Source organism: Sus scrofa, chromosome 15, assembly GCF_054392235.1.
Source record: "Sus scrofa isolate SSC_HxYL_T2T_F1_AM1 chromosome 15, Sscrofa_HxYL_maternal_Yorkshire_Landrace_v2.0, whole genome shotgun sequence".
Lineage (NCBI taxonomy): Eukaryota > Metazoa > Chordata > Mammalia > Artiodactyla > Suidae > Sus > Sus scrofa.
Window position 1 is genome coordinate 121,124,338 of NC_139397.1, and position 17,890 is coordinate 121,142,227.

Genomic DNA, 17,890 nt, shown 5'->3' on the forward strand with positions numbered 1-17,890 from the left:
TACATGATATAAGCAACCCCGTACCTCCGCGGTGGGAAGCCCCACAGACTAGAAACTAACTGGTTCACAGAGACTCACCTACAGGAGAGAGAATTCTGAGCCCCACATCAAACTCCCACATGTGGGAATCTGGCACTGTGAGAAAGAGCCCCAGGAGCATCTGGTATTGAAGGCCAGTGGGGCTCGTGCACAGGAGCTCCAGGGGACTGGGGGAAACGGAGACCCCACTCTTAAAAGGCGCACACAGGAGTTCCCGTCATGGTGCAGTGGTTAACAAATCTGACTAACAAGCATGAGGTTGCGGGTTCGATCCCTGGCCTTACTCAGCAAGTTAAGGATCCGGTGTTGCCGTGAGCTGTGGTGTAGGTTGCAGAGGCACCTTAGATCCTGTGTTGCTGTGGCTCTGGCATAGGCCGGTGCCTACGGCTCCAATTCGACCCCTAGCCTGGGAACCTCCATATGCCGTGAGAGCGGCCCAAGAAATGGTAAAAACACATACACACACACACACACACACACACACACACACACACACACACACCACAGAGACTTTGACGTGCACTGAGTCCCAGGGCAAAGCAAAGTCTCCGTAGGTATCTGGGTCAAATCTGACTGCAGTTCTTGGAGGACCTCCTGGGAAAACAGGGGTGAATGTGGCTTGTTGTGAGGGAAGGACATTGGAAGCAAAGCTCTTGGGAATATTCAGCAGAGTGCCTTTCTCTGGAGGTGGCCATTTTGGGAAAATCTGGCCCCACCCATCAGTGCTGAGAAGCCACAGCCCAAACAACAACCAGGGTGGGATCATAGCCACACCCATCAGTAAACAGACTACCTAAAGATACCCCCCCCCCCTTGCACATAGCCCCTCTAATCTCACCCAGAGACAAAGTCCCACCTACCAAAGGGATAGGAATCAGCTCCACCTACCAGTGGGCAGGCATCAGCCCCTCCCATCAGGAAGCCTGCAGCAAGACCCCATACCAACTTTAGCCACAAGGGCAGCAGCCACCAGAAGTAACAGAGGCTACAAACCTATTATCTATAAAAAGGTCACCACACCAAAAACCTATAAAAATGAAGACAGAGAACTATAACTCAGAGGAGGGAGAAAGAAAAAAACTCAGAAAAACAGCCAAGTGATGAGGGGATTCTCAGCCTCCAGGAAAAAGACTTTAGACTGTTGATGCTAAAGATGATGCAAAACATTGGAAATAAACTGGAGGCAAAGATGGATAACTTACAGGAAACACTGACCAAAGAGATGCAAGATATAAAACTTAAGCAAGAAGAGATGCAAAATACAATCACTGAAATAAAAAATTCACTAGAAGCAGCCAACAGCAGAATACAAGAGGCAGAAGAACAGATAAGCAAGGTGGAGGACAGAATCGTGGAAATTATGGATGCAGAATAGAAAAGAGAAAAAAGATTGAAAACAAATGAAGAGAGTCTCAGAGAATTCTGGGACAATGTGAAACACACCAACATCTGTACTATAGGGGTGCCAGAAGGAGAAGAGAGGGAGAAGGGGACAGAAAAAATATTCCAAGAGATAATAGCCAAAAACTTCCCTAACATGGGAAAGGAATCACTCACTCAAATCCAGGAAGCACAATGACTACCATATAAAATAAACCCAAGGAGGAATACACCGAGACACATATTAATCAAACTGACCAAAATTAAAGACAAAGAGAAAATCTTGAAAGCAGCTAGGGAAATGAAACAAGTACCATACAAGGGAACCCCAATAAGGTTATCGGCAGATTTTTCAGCAGAAACTCTGCAGGCCAGAAGGGAGTGGCATGATATACTTAATGTGATGAAGGGAAAAAAGCTCCAACCAAGATTACTTTACCCAGCAAGGCTCCCATTCAGACTTGAAGGAGAAATCAAAACCTTCACAGATAAGCAAAAGCTAAGAGAATTCAGCAACATTAAACCAGCCTTACGACAAATCCTAAAGGAACTTCTCTAGGCAGAAAAGACAAGACAGCAACAGGAAACAAAAATTTCAAAAATGACAAGGCTCACCAGTAAAGGTATATATACGGTAAAGATACGAGATCATCCGTGCACAAGTATGCCAGCAAAATCAGAAATCGTGAGAGGAGGAGGGTACAAATGCAGGACACTGGAGATGCACGAGCAATTAAGAGACCAACAACTTAAAACAATCCCCCCCCCTTTTTTTTTTCTCTTTTTGCTATTTCTTTGGGCTGCTCCCACGACATAGGGAGGTTCCCAGGCTAGGGGTCGAATCGGAGCTGTAGCCACCAGCCTACGCCAGAGCCACAGCAATGCGGGATCCGAGCCACGTCTGCAACCTACACCACAGCTCACGGCAACGCCGGATCGTTAACCCACCGAGCAAGGGCAGGGACCGAACCCGCAACCTCATGGTTCATAGTCGGATTCGTTAACCACTGCGCCACGACGGGAACTCCTAAAACAATCTCTTATATACATAGACTCTTATATCAAAACTTCAGAATAACTGCAAACCAAAAATCTACAATTGATACACACACAAATAAGAAAAATCCACTCAAATACAGCACTAACGAGAGTCATCAAACAAGAAGAGGAGAGAACAAGAGAAGAAGGGAAGAAAAAAGAGCAACAAAAACACGTCCAAAGCAGTTAATAAAATGGCAATAAGAACATACATATCAATAATTACCTTAAATGTGAATGGACTAAACACCCCAACCAAAAGACACAGACTGGATGAATGGATACCAAAACAAGACCCATATATATGCTGTCTTCAAGAGACCCACTTCACTTCTAGGGACACATACAAACTGAAAGGGAAAGGATGGAAGAAAATATTTCATGCAGACGGGAATCAAAAGAAAGCTGGAGTAGCAATACTCCTATCAGACAAAATAGACTTTAAGATGAAGAATATTTTAAGGGACAAGGAAGGTCACTACCTAATGATCAGAGGATCAATCCAAGAAGAAGACAGAACAATTTGAAATATCTACACACCCAACACAGGTTCACCACAATATGTAAGGCAACCGCTAACAACCTTAAAAGGACAAATCGACAATAACACAATCATAGTGGGGGACTTTAACACCTCACTTACAGCAATGGACAGATCATCCAGACCGAAAATCAGCAAGGAAACACAGGCCCTGAATGAAGCATTAGGCCAGAAGGACTTAATAGATATTCATAGGACATCCCATCTAAAAGCAGCACAATACACATTCTTCTCAAATGCACATGGACATTCTCTAAGATGGATCACACTGTGGGCTACAAATCAAACCTTGGTAACTTTAAGAGATTTGAAATCATATCAAGCATCTTTTCTGACCACAGTGCTATACGACTGGAGATCAACAACAAGAGAAAACCTGCCCCAAACACAAACATGTGGAGACTGAACAACATGCCACTAAACAACCAATGGAACAGTGAAGAAATCAAAGAGGAAATTTAAAAATACCTAGACCCAAATGACAACAAAGGTACGACACTCCAAAACCTATGGGATGCAGCAAAAGCCCTTCTAAGGGGAAAGACTGTAGCAATACAAGCCCACCTCAGGAAACAAGGAAAAGTTCAAAGAAACAAGCTAACTTTACATCTAAAGCAGCTCCAGAGAGAACAGACAGGACCTAAAGTTAGTAGAAGGAAAGAAATCATAAAGATCAGAGCAGAAATCAATGAAATAGAAATGAAGAAAACCATAGAAAAGATCAATGCAACGAAAAGATGGTTCTTTGAAAAGATCAACCAAATTGACAAACCCTTAGCCAGACTTATCGAGAAAAAAAGAGAGAGGACTCAAATCAATAAAATTAGAAATGAAAAAGGAGAAGTAACAACGGACATCACAGAAATACAAAGGATCATAAGAGACTACTATATGCAACTATACGCCAATGAAATGGACAACCTAGAAGAAATGGACAAATTCTTAGACAAGTACAATCTTCCAAGACTAAACCAAGACGAAATGGAAAAGACGAAGGGGCAGTTACAAGAAGTGAAATTGAAACTGTGATTAAAAAACTTCCAACAAACAAAACTCCAGGGCCAGATGGCTTCACAGGTGAATTCCATCAAACATTTAGAGAAGAGCTAACACCTATCCTTCTGAAACTGTTCCAAAAAACTGCAGAGGAAGAGACACTCCCAAACTCATTCTATGAGGCCACCACCTCCCTCATACCAAAACCAAAGATACCACAAAAAGAGAAAACTACAAGCCAGTTTCACTGATGAACATCAATGCAAAAATCCTCAACAAAACACTAGCAAACCAAATCCAACAATACTTTAAAAGGATTGTACATCATGATCAAGTGGGATTTATCCCAGGGATGCAACGGTTCTTCAGTATCCCCAAACCCATCAGTGTGATATACCACATTAACAATCTGAAGAATAAAAACCATATGATCCTCCCAACAGATGCAGAAAAAGCCTCTGACAAAACCCAACACCCATTTCTGATAAAAACCCTTCAGAAAGCGGGCATAGAGGGAACCTACCTCAACATAATAAAGGCCATATGTGACAAACCCACAGCAAACATCATTCTCAATGGTGAAAAGCTGAAAGAATTCCCGCTGAGATCAGGAACAAGACAAGGATGTCTGCTCTCACCACTACTCGTCAACATAGTTTTGGAAGTCCTAGCCATAGCAATCAGAGAAGTAAAAGAGATAGAAGGAATCCAAATTGAAAAGGGAGAAGTAAAACTATCCCTATTTGCAGATGACATGATCCTATACCTAGACAATCCTCAAGACTCTACCAGAAAACTGTTAGAGCTCATCCGTGAATCTGGCAAAGTCGCAGGATACAAAAATAATACACAGAAATCGACGGCATTTCTATACACTAACAATGAGAGATCAGAGAGCAGAGAAATCAGGGAAGCAATCCCGTTTCCCATCGCATCCAAAAGAATAAAATACCTAGGAGTAAACCTACTGAAAGAGACAAAAGACCTGTACTCTGAAAACTATAAGACACTGATGAAAGAAATCAGAGATGACACAAACAGGTCGAAAGACATACCATGCTCGTGGATTGGAAGAGTCAATATGATCAAAATGACCATACTCCCCAAGGCAATCTACAGATTCAATGCAATCCCTATCAAATTACCAAGGACATTTTTTCACAGAACTCGAACAAAATATTTTAAAGTTTGTTTGGAAACACAAAAGACCCAGAATAGCCAAAGACATCCTGAAAAAGAAAAATGGAGCTGGAGGAATCAGGCTCCCGGACATAAGACTATACTACAAAGCAACAGTCATCAAGACTGTGTGGTACTGGCACAAAGATAGACATATAGATCAGTGGAACAGGATAGAAAGCCCAGAATTAAACCCACACACCTACAGCCAACTCATCTATGACAAAGAAGGCAAGAATATACAATGGAGAATGGACAGCTTGTTCAGTAAGTGGTGCTGGGAAAACGGGACAGCCACATGGAAAAGAATGAAATTAGAGCACTCCCTCACACCATACACAAAAATAAACCCCAAATGGATTAAAGACCTAGATATAAGACCAGACACTATAAAACTCTTAGAGGAAAACATAGGCCAAACACTCTCTGACATAAACCGCAGCAACATCTTCTCAGATCCACCTCTCAGACTACTGACAATAAAAACAAAAATAAACAAATGGGACCTAATCAAACGTCAAGGTTTCTGCACAGCAAAGGAAACCCTAAACAAAACGAAAAGACAACCCACAGAATGGGAGAAAATCTTTGTAACTGAATCGACTGACAAGGGATTCATCTCCAAAATTTATAAACACCTTCTGCAGCTCCATACCAAGAAAAGAAAAAACTCCATCAAAAAATGGGCAGAAGATCTAAACAGACAGTTCTCCAAAGAAGACACACAGATGGCCAAAAAAGACATTAAAAGATGTTCAACATCACTCATTATTAGAGAAATGCTAATCAAAACCACCGTGAGGTACCTGCTCACACCAGCCAGAATGGCCATCATTGAAAAGTCTACAAGCAATAAGTGCTGGAGAGGGTGTGGAGAAAAGGGAACCCTATTACACTGTTGGTAGGATTGCACATTGGTGCAACCCCTGTGGAAAACAGGATGGAGATGCCTCAGAAAGCTAAAAACAGAACTACCATTTGATCCTGCAATCCCACTCCTGGGCATCTATTCAGAGAAAACCATGACTCGAAAAGACACAAGTACTCCTGTGCTCATTGCAGCACTATTTCCAGTAGCCAAGACATGGAAACAACCTAAATGTCCATCAACAGAGCAGTGGATCAAGGAGATGTGGTACATATACACAATGGAATATTACTCAGCCATTAAAATGAACGAAATACCAGCATTTTTAGCAACAAGGATGGACCCAGAAACTATCATGCTAAGTGAAGTCAGCCATACAATGAGACACCAACATCAAATGCTTTCACTGCCCTGTGGAGTCTGAAAAAAGGACAGATTGCACTTCTTTGCAGAACAGATACTGACTCACAGACTTTGAAAAACTTACGGTTCCCAAAGGAGACAGTTTTGGGGGCTGGGAGGATATGCTGTGGATGTGGGATGGAAATCCTATTGAATTGGATTGTGATGATCCTTGTACAATTATAAATGTAATGAATTCATTGAATAATAGTCATAAAAAAGAAAATGACAGTAAGTACATACTTATGCGTAATTACATTGAAGTTAAATGGATTAAATGCCCCAACTAAAATACATAGTCTGGCTGAATGGATACAAAAACATATATATGCTGCTTACAAGAGAAGCATTCCAGATTTAAGGACACATGCAGTCTTAAAGTGTGGGGATGGAAGAAAATATTACATGCAAATGGAAATTATAGAAAAGCAGGTGTAGTAATACTCCTATCACAACATAGATTTTAAAATAAAAAGGTCAGAAGAGACAATGAAGGACATTACATAATGACTAAAGGATTAATACAAGGCAAAGATATGACAAGTGTAAGTATACATGGACCCACCATAGGAGCACCACAGTATTTGAGGCAAGTCCTAATAGCCAGAAAAGGAGAAATCGATAGTAACACAGTATTAGTGGGGGATTTTAACACCCCTTTTATAGCAATGGACAGATCATCCAGACAGAAAGTCAACAAGGAGACACAGATCTTAAATGATATACTCGGAGTTCCTGTCATGGCTCAGTGGTTAATGAACCCGATTAGTATCCTTGACGACTCAGGTTTGATCCTTGGCATTGCTCAGTGGGTTAAGGATCTAGCATTGCCATGAGCTGTGGTGTAGGTCGAAGATGTGGCTTAGATCCCACATTGCTGTGGCTGTAGTGTAGGCCTGTAGGTACACCTCTGATTCGACCCCTAGCCTGGGATCCTCCATGTCACAGCTGTGGCCCTAAAAAGACAAAAAAAGACCAAAAAAAAAAAAAAAAAAAAGATACACTAGACCAAATAGACTTAACTATCTATAGAACTTTTCACCCCAAAGCAGCAGAATTTACTTTCTTCTCAAGTACACATGGAACGTTCTCCAGGATAGATCACATCTTGGGCCACCGATGAAGCCTCAGTAAATTAAAATAATGTTGAAATTATTTCAAGTATCTTCTCTGACCACAATGCTATGAAACTAGGAATCAACTGCAAGAAAAGAAAATGGCAAAAAATGCAAACTCCTGAAAGCTAAACAATATGCTGCTAAACAACCAATGGATCATTGAAGAAATCAAAGAGGAATTTAAAGATACTTAGAGACAAATGACAATGAAGGTACAATGATCCAAAACCTATGGGACATAGCAAAAGCAGTTCTGCAAGGGAAGTTCATAGCAGTACAATCTTATCTCAGCAAGAGGAAAAAAATCAAGTAAACAACCTAACTTTACACCTTAAACATCTAGAGAAGGAAGAATAGACAAAGCCCCAAATGAGTAGAAGGAAAGAAGTCATAAAGATTAGAGCAGAAATTAATAACATAGGGACAAAGAAAGCAATAGAGAAAATCAATGAAATCAAAAGTTTGTTGTTTGAAAAGATCAACAAAATTGATCAACGTTTAGCCAGACTCATCAAGAAATAAAGGGAGAGGGTTCATTTAAATAAAATTAGAAATGAGGAAGGAGAAGCAACAACTGACACCACAGAAATACAAAGAATCACGAGAGACTACTATGAGTAACTGTTTACTGATAAAATGAACAACCTAGAAGACATGGACAGATTCTTACCAAGGTACAACCTACCAAGACTGAGCCAGGAAGAAATAGAAAATGTGACTAGACCAATCACAAGCACTGAAATTGAAAATGTGATTTAAAAACTTCCAAAAAACAAAAGTCAGGATCTGGTGGCATCACAGCTGAATTCCATCAAACAATAAGAGACGAGTTAACCCCTCTTGTTCTGAAACTTTTCCAAAAAAATTGCAGAGGAGGGAACACTCCCAAGTTCATTCTACGAAGCCACTATCACCCTGATACCAAAACCATACAAAGATACCACAAAAAAAAAAAAGAGAAAAAAGGAAATTACAGGCCAGTATCGCTGATGAACATAGATGTAAAAATCCACAACGAAATATTAGCAAACTGCTTACAAATGTATATTAAAAAGATCATACACCATAATCAAGTAGGATTTATTTCAAGGATGCAAGGATTCTTCAGTGTTCACAAATCTATCAATGTGATACACCACATTGACCCACTGAAAAATAAAAACCATTTGATCATCTCAATAGAGGCAGAAAAAGCTTTTGACAAAATTCAACATCCATTCCTGATAAAAACTCTTCAAAGAGTGGGCAAAGAAGGAAACTACCTTAATATAATAATAATATAATGTTAGCTGTGACACACTCACAGCTAACATCATTCTCAATGGTGAAAAACTGAAAGCATTTCCACGAAGATCAGGAACAAGACAAGGATGTCCACTTTCACCAATGTTATTCAACATAGTTTTGGGAGTCCTAGCCACCACAATCAGAGAAGAGAAAGAAATTAAAGGAATCCAAATTGGAAAGGAAGGAGTAAAACTATCACTGTTTGCAGATGACATGATCCTATACCTAGGCAATCTTAAAGACACTGACAGAAAACTGTTAGAGCTCATCAATGAATTTGGTAAAGTTTCAGGATACAAAATCAATACACAGATGTAAACTGCATTTCTCTATACTAACAGTGAAAGATCAAAAAGAGAAATTAGGGAAACCATCCCATTTACCTTGCATAAAAAAGAATAAAATGCCTGGGAATAAACCCATCTAAAGAGACAAAAGATCTGTACTCTGAAAACTATAAGATGCTGATGAAAGAAATCAAAGATGACACAAAAAGATGGAAAGGTATACCATGCTCTTGGATTGGAAGAATCAATATAATCAAAATGACAGTACTGCCTAAGGCAATATACTATCAAATTTCTATCAAATTACCAATGATATTTTTTATAGAACTTGAAGAAAATATTTTAAAATTTGTATGGAAACAGAAAATACCTCAAATAGCCAAAGCAATATTGAAAAGAAAAAAATGGAACTGGAGGAATCAGGTCCCCTGACTTCAGACTGTACTACAAAGTTACAGTCATCAAAACAGTATGATACTGTCACAAAAACAAAAATGTAAATCAAAGGAACAGGATAGAAAGCCCAGAAACAGGCCCAAGCACCTATGGTCAACTCATCTATGACCAGGGAGGCAAGAACATTTAGTGAAGGAAAGATAGTCTCTCCAATAAACGGTGCTGGGAAAACTGGACAACTGCATGTAAGAGAATGAAATTAGAACATTTTCTAACACCATACACAAAAATAAACTCAAAATGGAGTTAAAATGGACCTAAATGTAGAGCCAGATATGGTAAAACAGAGGGAAACATAGGCAGAATGCTCTTTGACATAAATAACAGCAACATCTTGTGTGATCCACCTCTTAGAATAACGATAATAAAGACAAAAATAAACCAGTGGGACCTAATTAAACTCAAAAGCTTCTGCACAGCACAGGAAACCCTTTTTTTTGTTTGTTTTTTTAAATGAAAAGGCAACCCACAGAATGGGAGAAAATCTTTTTTTTTTTTTTTTGTCTTTTTGCCTTTTCTGGGGCCACTCCCACGGCATATGGAGGTTCCCAGGCTAGGGGTCCAATCAGAGCTGTAGCCACTGGCCTACGCTACAGCCACAGCAATGTGGGATCCGAGCACATCTGCAACCTACACCACAGCTCACGGCAATGCCAGATCCCTAACCCACTGAGGAAGGACAGGGATTGAACCCGCAACCTCATGATTCCTAGTTGGATTCATTAACCACTGAGCCACAACGGGAACTCCTGGGAGAAAATATTTGCAAATGATCCAGCCAGCAAAAGTTTAGTCTCCAAAATATACAAACACCTCTTACAACTCAACAACAAAAAACCAAACAACCCAATTGAAAAATGGGCAGAAGACCTAAGTAGACATTTCTCCAAAGAAGACAAACAGGTGGCAAGCAGGCATCTCAAAAAATGCTTAACATCACTAATTATTAGAGAAATGCAAATCAAAGTTACAATGAGGTACTGCCTCACACCAGTTAGAGTGGCCATCATTAACAAGTCAACAAACAACAAATTCTGGAGAGGATGTAGAGAAAAGGAACCTTCCTTCTCTACTGGTGGGAATGTAAATTGGTACAACCACTGTGGAAAACAGTATGGAGATACCTTAGAAAACTAAATATAGAACTACCATATGATGCAGCAATCCCATCCTCAGCATATATCCAGATAAAACTTTCATTGAAAAAGATACATGCACCTTCATGTTCATTGCAGCACTATTCACAATAACCAAAACAGGGAAAAAACCTAAATGTTCATTGACAGATGAATGGATTAAGAAGATATGGTACATATGTACAATGGATTACTGTTCAGCCATAAAAAGGACAAAATAATGCCATTTGCAGCAACATGGATGGAACTAGAGACTCTCATACTAAGTGAAGTAAGTTAGAAAAAGACAAACACCGTATGATATCACATATATGTCAAGTCTAATATATGACACAAATGATCTATGTACAAAGCAAAAATGAACATGGAGGGCAGACTTGTGTTTGCCAGTGGGAAGGGGGAAAAGGGACTGATGGGAAGTTTGGGTTTGGTGATGGATACTGTTATATTTAGAACAGATGGGTGACGGGGTCCTGTTGTGCAGCACAGGGAACTGTATCCTGTCTCTTCAGTAAGAGCCTAATGGCAAATGAAAAAAATAGGTGGCTGGGTCACGTTGCTATATAGCAGAAATTAAAGGAACATTTTAAATCAACCATACTTTAATAAAAACTTTTTTAAATAAAATAAAAGAAGAATTCTTTTTTTTTCTCATAGTAGAGTTTTAGAGGTTTTTTTTGTTTTTGTTTTTGTTTTTTAAATGGCCACACCCATGACATATGGAAATTCCCAGGCCAGCGTTTGAAATGGAGCCTACCGTAGCTGCAGCAGCTCTGGATGCTTTAACCCACTGCGCTGGACTGGGGAACAAACCAGTACCTCTGCATTGAACGGAGCCACTGCAGTTGGTTTCTTAACCCACAGTGCCACAATGGGAACCCCTTGAGTTTAGTTCTTTTTAAAACATTTATTTTTGGAGTTCCCGTCATGGCTCAGTGGTTAACAAATCTGACTAGGAACTATGAGGTTGCAGGTTCCATCCCTGGCCTCGCTCAGAGGGTTGAGGATCTGGCGTTGCTGTGGGCTGTGGTGTAGGTTGCAGATGTGGCTTGGATCCCATTGCTGTGGCCCTGGTGTAGGCTGTTGGCTACAGCTTGGATTAGATCCTTGGCCTGGGAACCTCCATATGCTGCCTGTGCAGCCCTAGAAAAGAACAACAACAACAACAACAAAAAAAAAAAACACATTTATTTTTGAGAGGAATTTTTATGCTCCTGGTTGGGTAAGTTATTTGTTTTGTTTCAGTATATCCATTTCCCCAGTGATTTTTTACAGCGTAAAAATCTGTAGAATAAAATATCTTAGCCTCTTCATTTCATTCACTTAATAAGTCTGGATCTAAAGTAATTGAGGAATATAATTTTAAGTTTGGTGTCTCTGATTTTAAGGAATAAAATGTAATTGAAGAGGCAATGTAAAATGTCTTGCATATTGAACCAATCATTTCATGTAACATATTTTGAACACTGTGAAATGTAAATATTCATTATGTGATTTTTGTGTGATTTTGTATCCTTATATCTCATAAGATGATATAAGCATATGTTACAATTTCATTTCATGCTGATTCTGGATAAATGTATTTGGCATATATTGTTTAGGAAATTATTAAGCAAAAAGACGATTTATGTACAATATGTTATTTGGGTTACACAATAGGTGAAAATTAAATTTAATGCGATAGCAGTTTCTATCTTCGGTAGTTTTTAAACTTTGTTATATACCTGTGTTCTTATCATGTAAATAGGTACCATGTCAGTGGAGTTCTGTTGTGATCAGCCCCAAATCTTTTTAGGTTTGATCCAGAGCGGTTTGATGATGAATCGGTAATGAAGACTTTCTCCTTGCTTGGATTCTCAGGCCCACAGGAATGCCCAGAGCTGAGGTGAGATGATAGAGAAAGGAAACTGAAAGGGAAGCGCCAGACTTGGTACTTACTCTTTTGATGATCACTGTTGATGAGAATGAACAGTCTATGTAATCAAAGTATAATTGTTAATCCTTAGTAAACAGTTGACTTTCTTCCTGACTAGGTTTGCGTATATGGTGACCACTGTACTTTTGAGTGTACTGGTGAGGAGACTGCACCTACTTTCTGTGGAGGGACAAGTTATCGAAACTAAGTATGAACTGGTAACCTCGTCCAAGGAAGAAGCTTGGATCACTGTCTCAAAGAGATATTGAAATTGTATACATTTAACTTTGTTGAGGAAAATGACCATTTAGAAAATCTGTATTGAATCCTTTTATAAACCAAACATCATTGTGTTATATAAACACCTATTAGTACTTCATCATGTAAATTTGGATTTTGTATCACATTTTCTTAATGCATGATTTACATTTATACTTATTGCATCAATATAGTGCTAGTTTTATAATGGGAGGCCATCTACTTTTAATTTTTTATCACTTTCTATATCATTAATTGCGTATCATTAGCCTTAGTGTGATCTCTAAAATTAATATTCTGGAAGAGGAATTATTTTGCACAATAATGTTTTCTAAACATTCATAAAAAAGTACTTTTTGTACTTTAAATAAATCATTTTAATGGGGGAAAAAAGGACTTTTCATAATTTTATTTATTGGATTACTATTTTTATTTTTAAGGATAAATGAATTTGTGTTTAATCATTGTTATTAGGTTTGAATAACTCATTGAATAACCTACCTTATATTTGCTATTGTTATGCCTCCCCAGACAACAGTGTTCATTTCATGACTTATACAGGGCTCATTGTTTCGAATAGTTCTGAATCATTTGGAAAATAATACAGTTATTTTTTAATGTGTTTTGAAGTGTCCTTCCTAAGTAGCCAACTAAGATTGAGGCTTGTGTGTTCTTTTTTGCTTGAAATCTTAGTAGTAATATAGTACTCCACCAATTCTCATTTGTGGAAAAAACTGAACTTGTTATTTTTTATTGTTTCATATCCTAGCCATAATGAACTTATGATTAAGAAATGAGGGAGCATTAACCAAAAACCAAATTCAAATTTAAAAAAGAAAACAAAGGTGGGTGAAAACATTCTCAAAATATGTGACAGAAAGGGCTGATACCCATATTGCATATAAGGAGCTCATACAAATTGGTAAGAAAACCTACTGTAGACATATGGGCAAAAGACATGAATATACAGCTTTTACAAGGGGAAACAACTAATAAACTTTTAGAAAAATGATCACTCTCACTAGTAAGCAAGGAAATACTGGGGCTTTTTCAAAAATATGTTAACTTTCATAATTGACTTTTTAGTCCTAATAAGTTTATATTTAATACCTTTTTATTGACAGAATTGTATTTTAGTTCACTTTTTTGGTTACACTGTTCTTGGAGAATTCTATTTTTAAATTTTTTTTTTTTTTTTAAAGATGATAACCAAAGGAAATATGCCTAGTGCTGATAGAGAGGAAAGGAAGAATAATGATAAATGTCTGCAAATGGGCTTCTTTTTGACACTGCTGAATTTCTCTTGCAATTTTGGTTTCAAGAACATACCCTAGTTATTAATTGAATTATTTTATGCTGTGTTTATGGTTATATAGCTAACATTTTAGTCCTTGTAATGAGTGGTTAGACATAGAAACTAAGTTATTAGACGCAGCTTTATTTTTGACAAAAACATTTAATTTATGGAATAATTTAAATTCTGAAACCTTAAAAGAAATGTGTTTTTAGTTCCTCGCATGTATGTTGTTTCTATAAAGGCATGTTGTTAAATTTATTCCCTCCCCGCCTAGCATTTTCTATCGTTTTGTATATATAGAGCAACTTCCTTTGTTATTTGCATACCTGACTTAATCGGTTTGGAAACTGGCAGTGGAAGGTTAGAGTAGACAATCATAGGTAAGCCAAGTGTCAATAAAATTAAACAAGATAAGTGGAATTTTATAAGTGGAATTTTAAAGCAAGTGAGACACGATTAGCAATGATCAAGGCCAAAAGCAGGGTAGCCGAGCCAGAGAGTCAGGGTGTTGGCGTATTGCCAATAAATGAGGCAGTGTATCATTACTAATAGTGATTGGAATCGTGAAAATAGAGGAATCAGCTAAATAAGCACATTTTATCCAGAGTGTCATGACTAAAAACACATTAAAATAAGTCACCTTGTAGAGGATTTTTAAAAATAAAAGTACTGTTAATCATGCATAAAATAAGTTATCCACTCACTGTTGTTCTTATTCGGCCCTTTGTATTTGTCAAACGACCTAAATTTCAGTAGCCTCAGTGTCCCTGATGGTTTGTAGCATGACTCTAGTGGGACTCTTAAACTTTAAAGCTTTTTGGCCTCTTAATATCTATTTCTTCACTGATTTCGATCTGCATTCTTCTTGATAGTTCAGAAGTTTATTGTTAAAAACATTAACACAACATATTTTTTTAATGGAATGAAAGGGCTCTTCCACACTTCGTGCTAATAAAATTCAAAGCAGAATTAATTCTGTGAATGTATTTGGGAAAAATGAAAAACTCACAAGCTACACGTGTGCTCACTGTACATGGTTCGCAAATGTACAGTTTTTTTTAAAATAAATAGATTCTATCTTATTTATAGACCCAATATCATACTTTGTTTTCTTTATGTTGAAATAGCTTATATTTTAAAGAAAAAATGTTCTGTTTTTTATTAGAAAAATTATATAGGTTTAGTGTGGAAAAATCTAGGAAATATAGAAGCACAAAAATAGGGAACCTCGATCACCACTGCTTGAACTTAACTAGTGTTAAACTTCTGAGGTAGATCCTTCTTCTCTTTTTTTATCCACATATACTCTTTACAGATATATACATAATATTCTCTTCATTTAATATATTATGAACCAATAGTGTTTTCTACAATGAAAAATTAGTATTCTCACTCAGAATGTAAGCGTAGACTTTTGTTAATCCTTTTTTCTCCCTCTTTCCCTTTTCAGATGTTATTCTTTTCAATTTTAAAAATGGGCTTGGACTTCCATTGTGGCTCATTGGTAATGAACCTGGCAGGTACCCATGAGGACTTGGATTAGATCCCTGCCTCGCTCAGCGGGTTAAGGCTTTGCCGTGAGCTGTGGTGTAGGTCGAAGATGCAACTTGGATATCAAGTTGCTGTGGCTGTGGTGTAGGCCAGCAGCTGCAGCTCCGATTTGACCCCTAGCCTCTGAACTTCCATATGCTGCTGGTGTGGCCCCCAAAAAGACCAAACAAACAAACAAATGGCCTTACCTCTCCATCCATTCTATGAGAACAGTTTTGTATTAGTAGACCCAAGTTATAAAGTCATAGCACAATCTAGGTGTTAAAATGAGCATTTAAGAAATGAGTTTATCCATTATGCTAAGAAAAATCTTCAATGTAAGTAAATTCAAATCGGGATAGCATTCATCTTTTAAGAGGACCTTTTAAGACTATTGTTTTTGAACTCTGGGGCAAGCATTAAGATTCTTCCCTCAAGACATCTTTACTTTTTCCAACAGAGCCATAAAAAGTACCGTTAACCTTTATAAAATGCACTTTTTTTCGCATGTGGTTATGTTGACAGATTGAAAAACACTTAAAACACATAATTCTACTGAGTGTGTAAAAGTGAGGATGTAGCCAGTAGAATCGAGTCTTTTAGTAGCTGTGCGAAGACAGCTGTGAGACAAATGGACACTATTTTCAAGGGTGGGTTTTTATGTCAACAAGTTGATTCTGGTGACCTGATTTTTCTTCTTAGCCAGTCCTATGCCTGTTTCCTAAGTTCCTAAGACCAGTGATGAAGGTAGAAGGGGAGGAGTTAGGGGAAGGGAGGCTGTGACAACAAAGCCTTTACTGTTCCTGCAGAAGTCAGAGGAAATCGGCACAGCCAGGAAGGCTCGATACAGTGTTGCCCTGAGCCAGGTGAGTGACCTGCTCTGATAAAAAGGAGTGATTCCACAACTTGATGAAAGTAGAGCAAGGCACTGACTGGCAGGAGCATTTGTTACAAACCAGATTCTTTATATACCCATCTTATTTGGTCCTTAGAGCATAACAGTCAGAATGGATAGGACTAATTAAAATAGTTTTTCATTCTTGCTAAAAGAATTATTGTATAATGAAGATTGCCAATACTAGCTGAGAAACAGTAAAAGATCTAAACTTCAGATTATCAGTGGGGCTTAGTTATGTATTTTATTCTTATGTAAGAGAGAAACAAGCAATAGTTTCAAATGACGTACAATTCATGATGGCTAAAGAAAATGACTGAAAGAATAATATAACAGCAGTATTAGAAGAAATCTTTGGAGTTCCTGTTGTGGCTCAGTGGGTTAAGAACCTGACATAGTATCCATGAGGGCGCAGGTTTGATCCCTGGCCTCACTCAGTGGGTTGATGATCCAGCATTGCCACAAGCTGTGGCATAGGTTGCAGATGCAGCTCACATCCGGTGTTGCAGTGGCTCTGGCGTAGGCCAACAGCTGCAGCTCCAATTAGACCTCTAGCCTGGGAATTTCCATATGTTACAGGTGTGGCCCTAAAAAAAAAAAAAAAGAAAGAAAAAAGAAATAAGTCTTGAAGAAGACTAATATTGCCAACACAATTTAACTGCCATTTGTACCAGTGTTTAGATTTTTTTCACGTTCCCACATTGTATATTTTTACCTATTGCAATCGGAACAATATGATCTACATCATTTTCGTTTCTTCATTTTCGTAAGGTCTTCTTTTGAGGAGCGTAGACTTTTAAGATAGAAATCAGTATCGTGTTTGCTTTATAGATTTTTATGACACTGAACAAATGATAATTGTAAAATTTAAGCTGTGTTGTAAAATATCCATAAAATGAACTAAAAGATAGGAAATGACATTTCTTCTTCCAGTTTGCTCCCCATTTAATCACTTTACAGTGTGGTAGCTATCTTTCTACAGATTTGGAATGGATCTTGTAATAGCATGGATAAAAATTCCATGTGCAAATAAGTCCAAATAATCCTCTTTGGGAGTTAAAAAAAATTCATGTATAATATATACATCTAAAATAACTTGTAAGTTATTGTTTTAGTTTTTAACACACGATGGTAGAGAATGAAACTGTTACCCCACCATTGTAACTATATCAATAGATAAAATAGTAAGGTGCCTGTCTCCAAAAAGGCAATCAGTACATATTTTTGGATAAATGAATGAGATCCTCATTGAGACTTTCTGGGCATAT

At 38.0% G+C, this 17,890-nt stretch overlaps 1 protein-coding gene across 1 annotated transcript in view; it reads left to right on the plus strand.

Annotated features, from left to right (window-relative positions):
* CYP20A1 (cytochrome P450 family 20 subfamily A member 1) overlaps window positions 1-15,281 on the plus strand; it is a 66,792-nt gene extending 51,511 nt beyond the window's left edge. The window contains exons 12-13 of the mRNA NM_001315809.2: window positions 12,523-12,612; window positions 12,761-15,281. Of these exons, the coding sequence (NP_001302738.2) occupies window positions 12,523-12,612; window positions 12,761-12,911 (241 nt within the window). The 3' untranslated portion in view covers window positions 12,912-15,281. The remainder of the gene's footprint in view (window positions 1-12,522; window positions 12,613-12,760) is intronic.
* The last annotated feature ends 2,609 nt before the right edge of the window (window positions 15,282-17,890 follow it).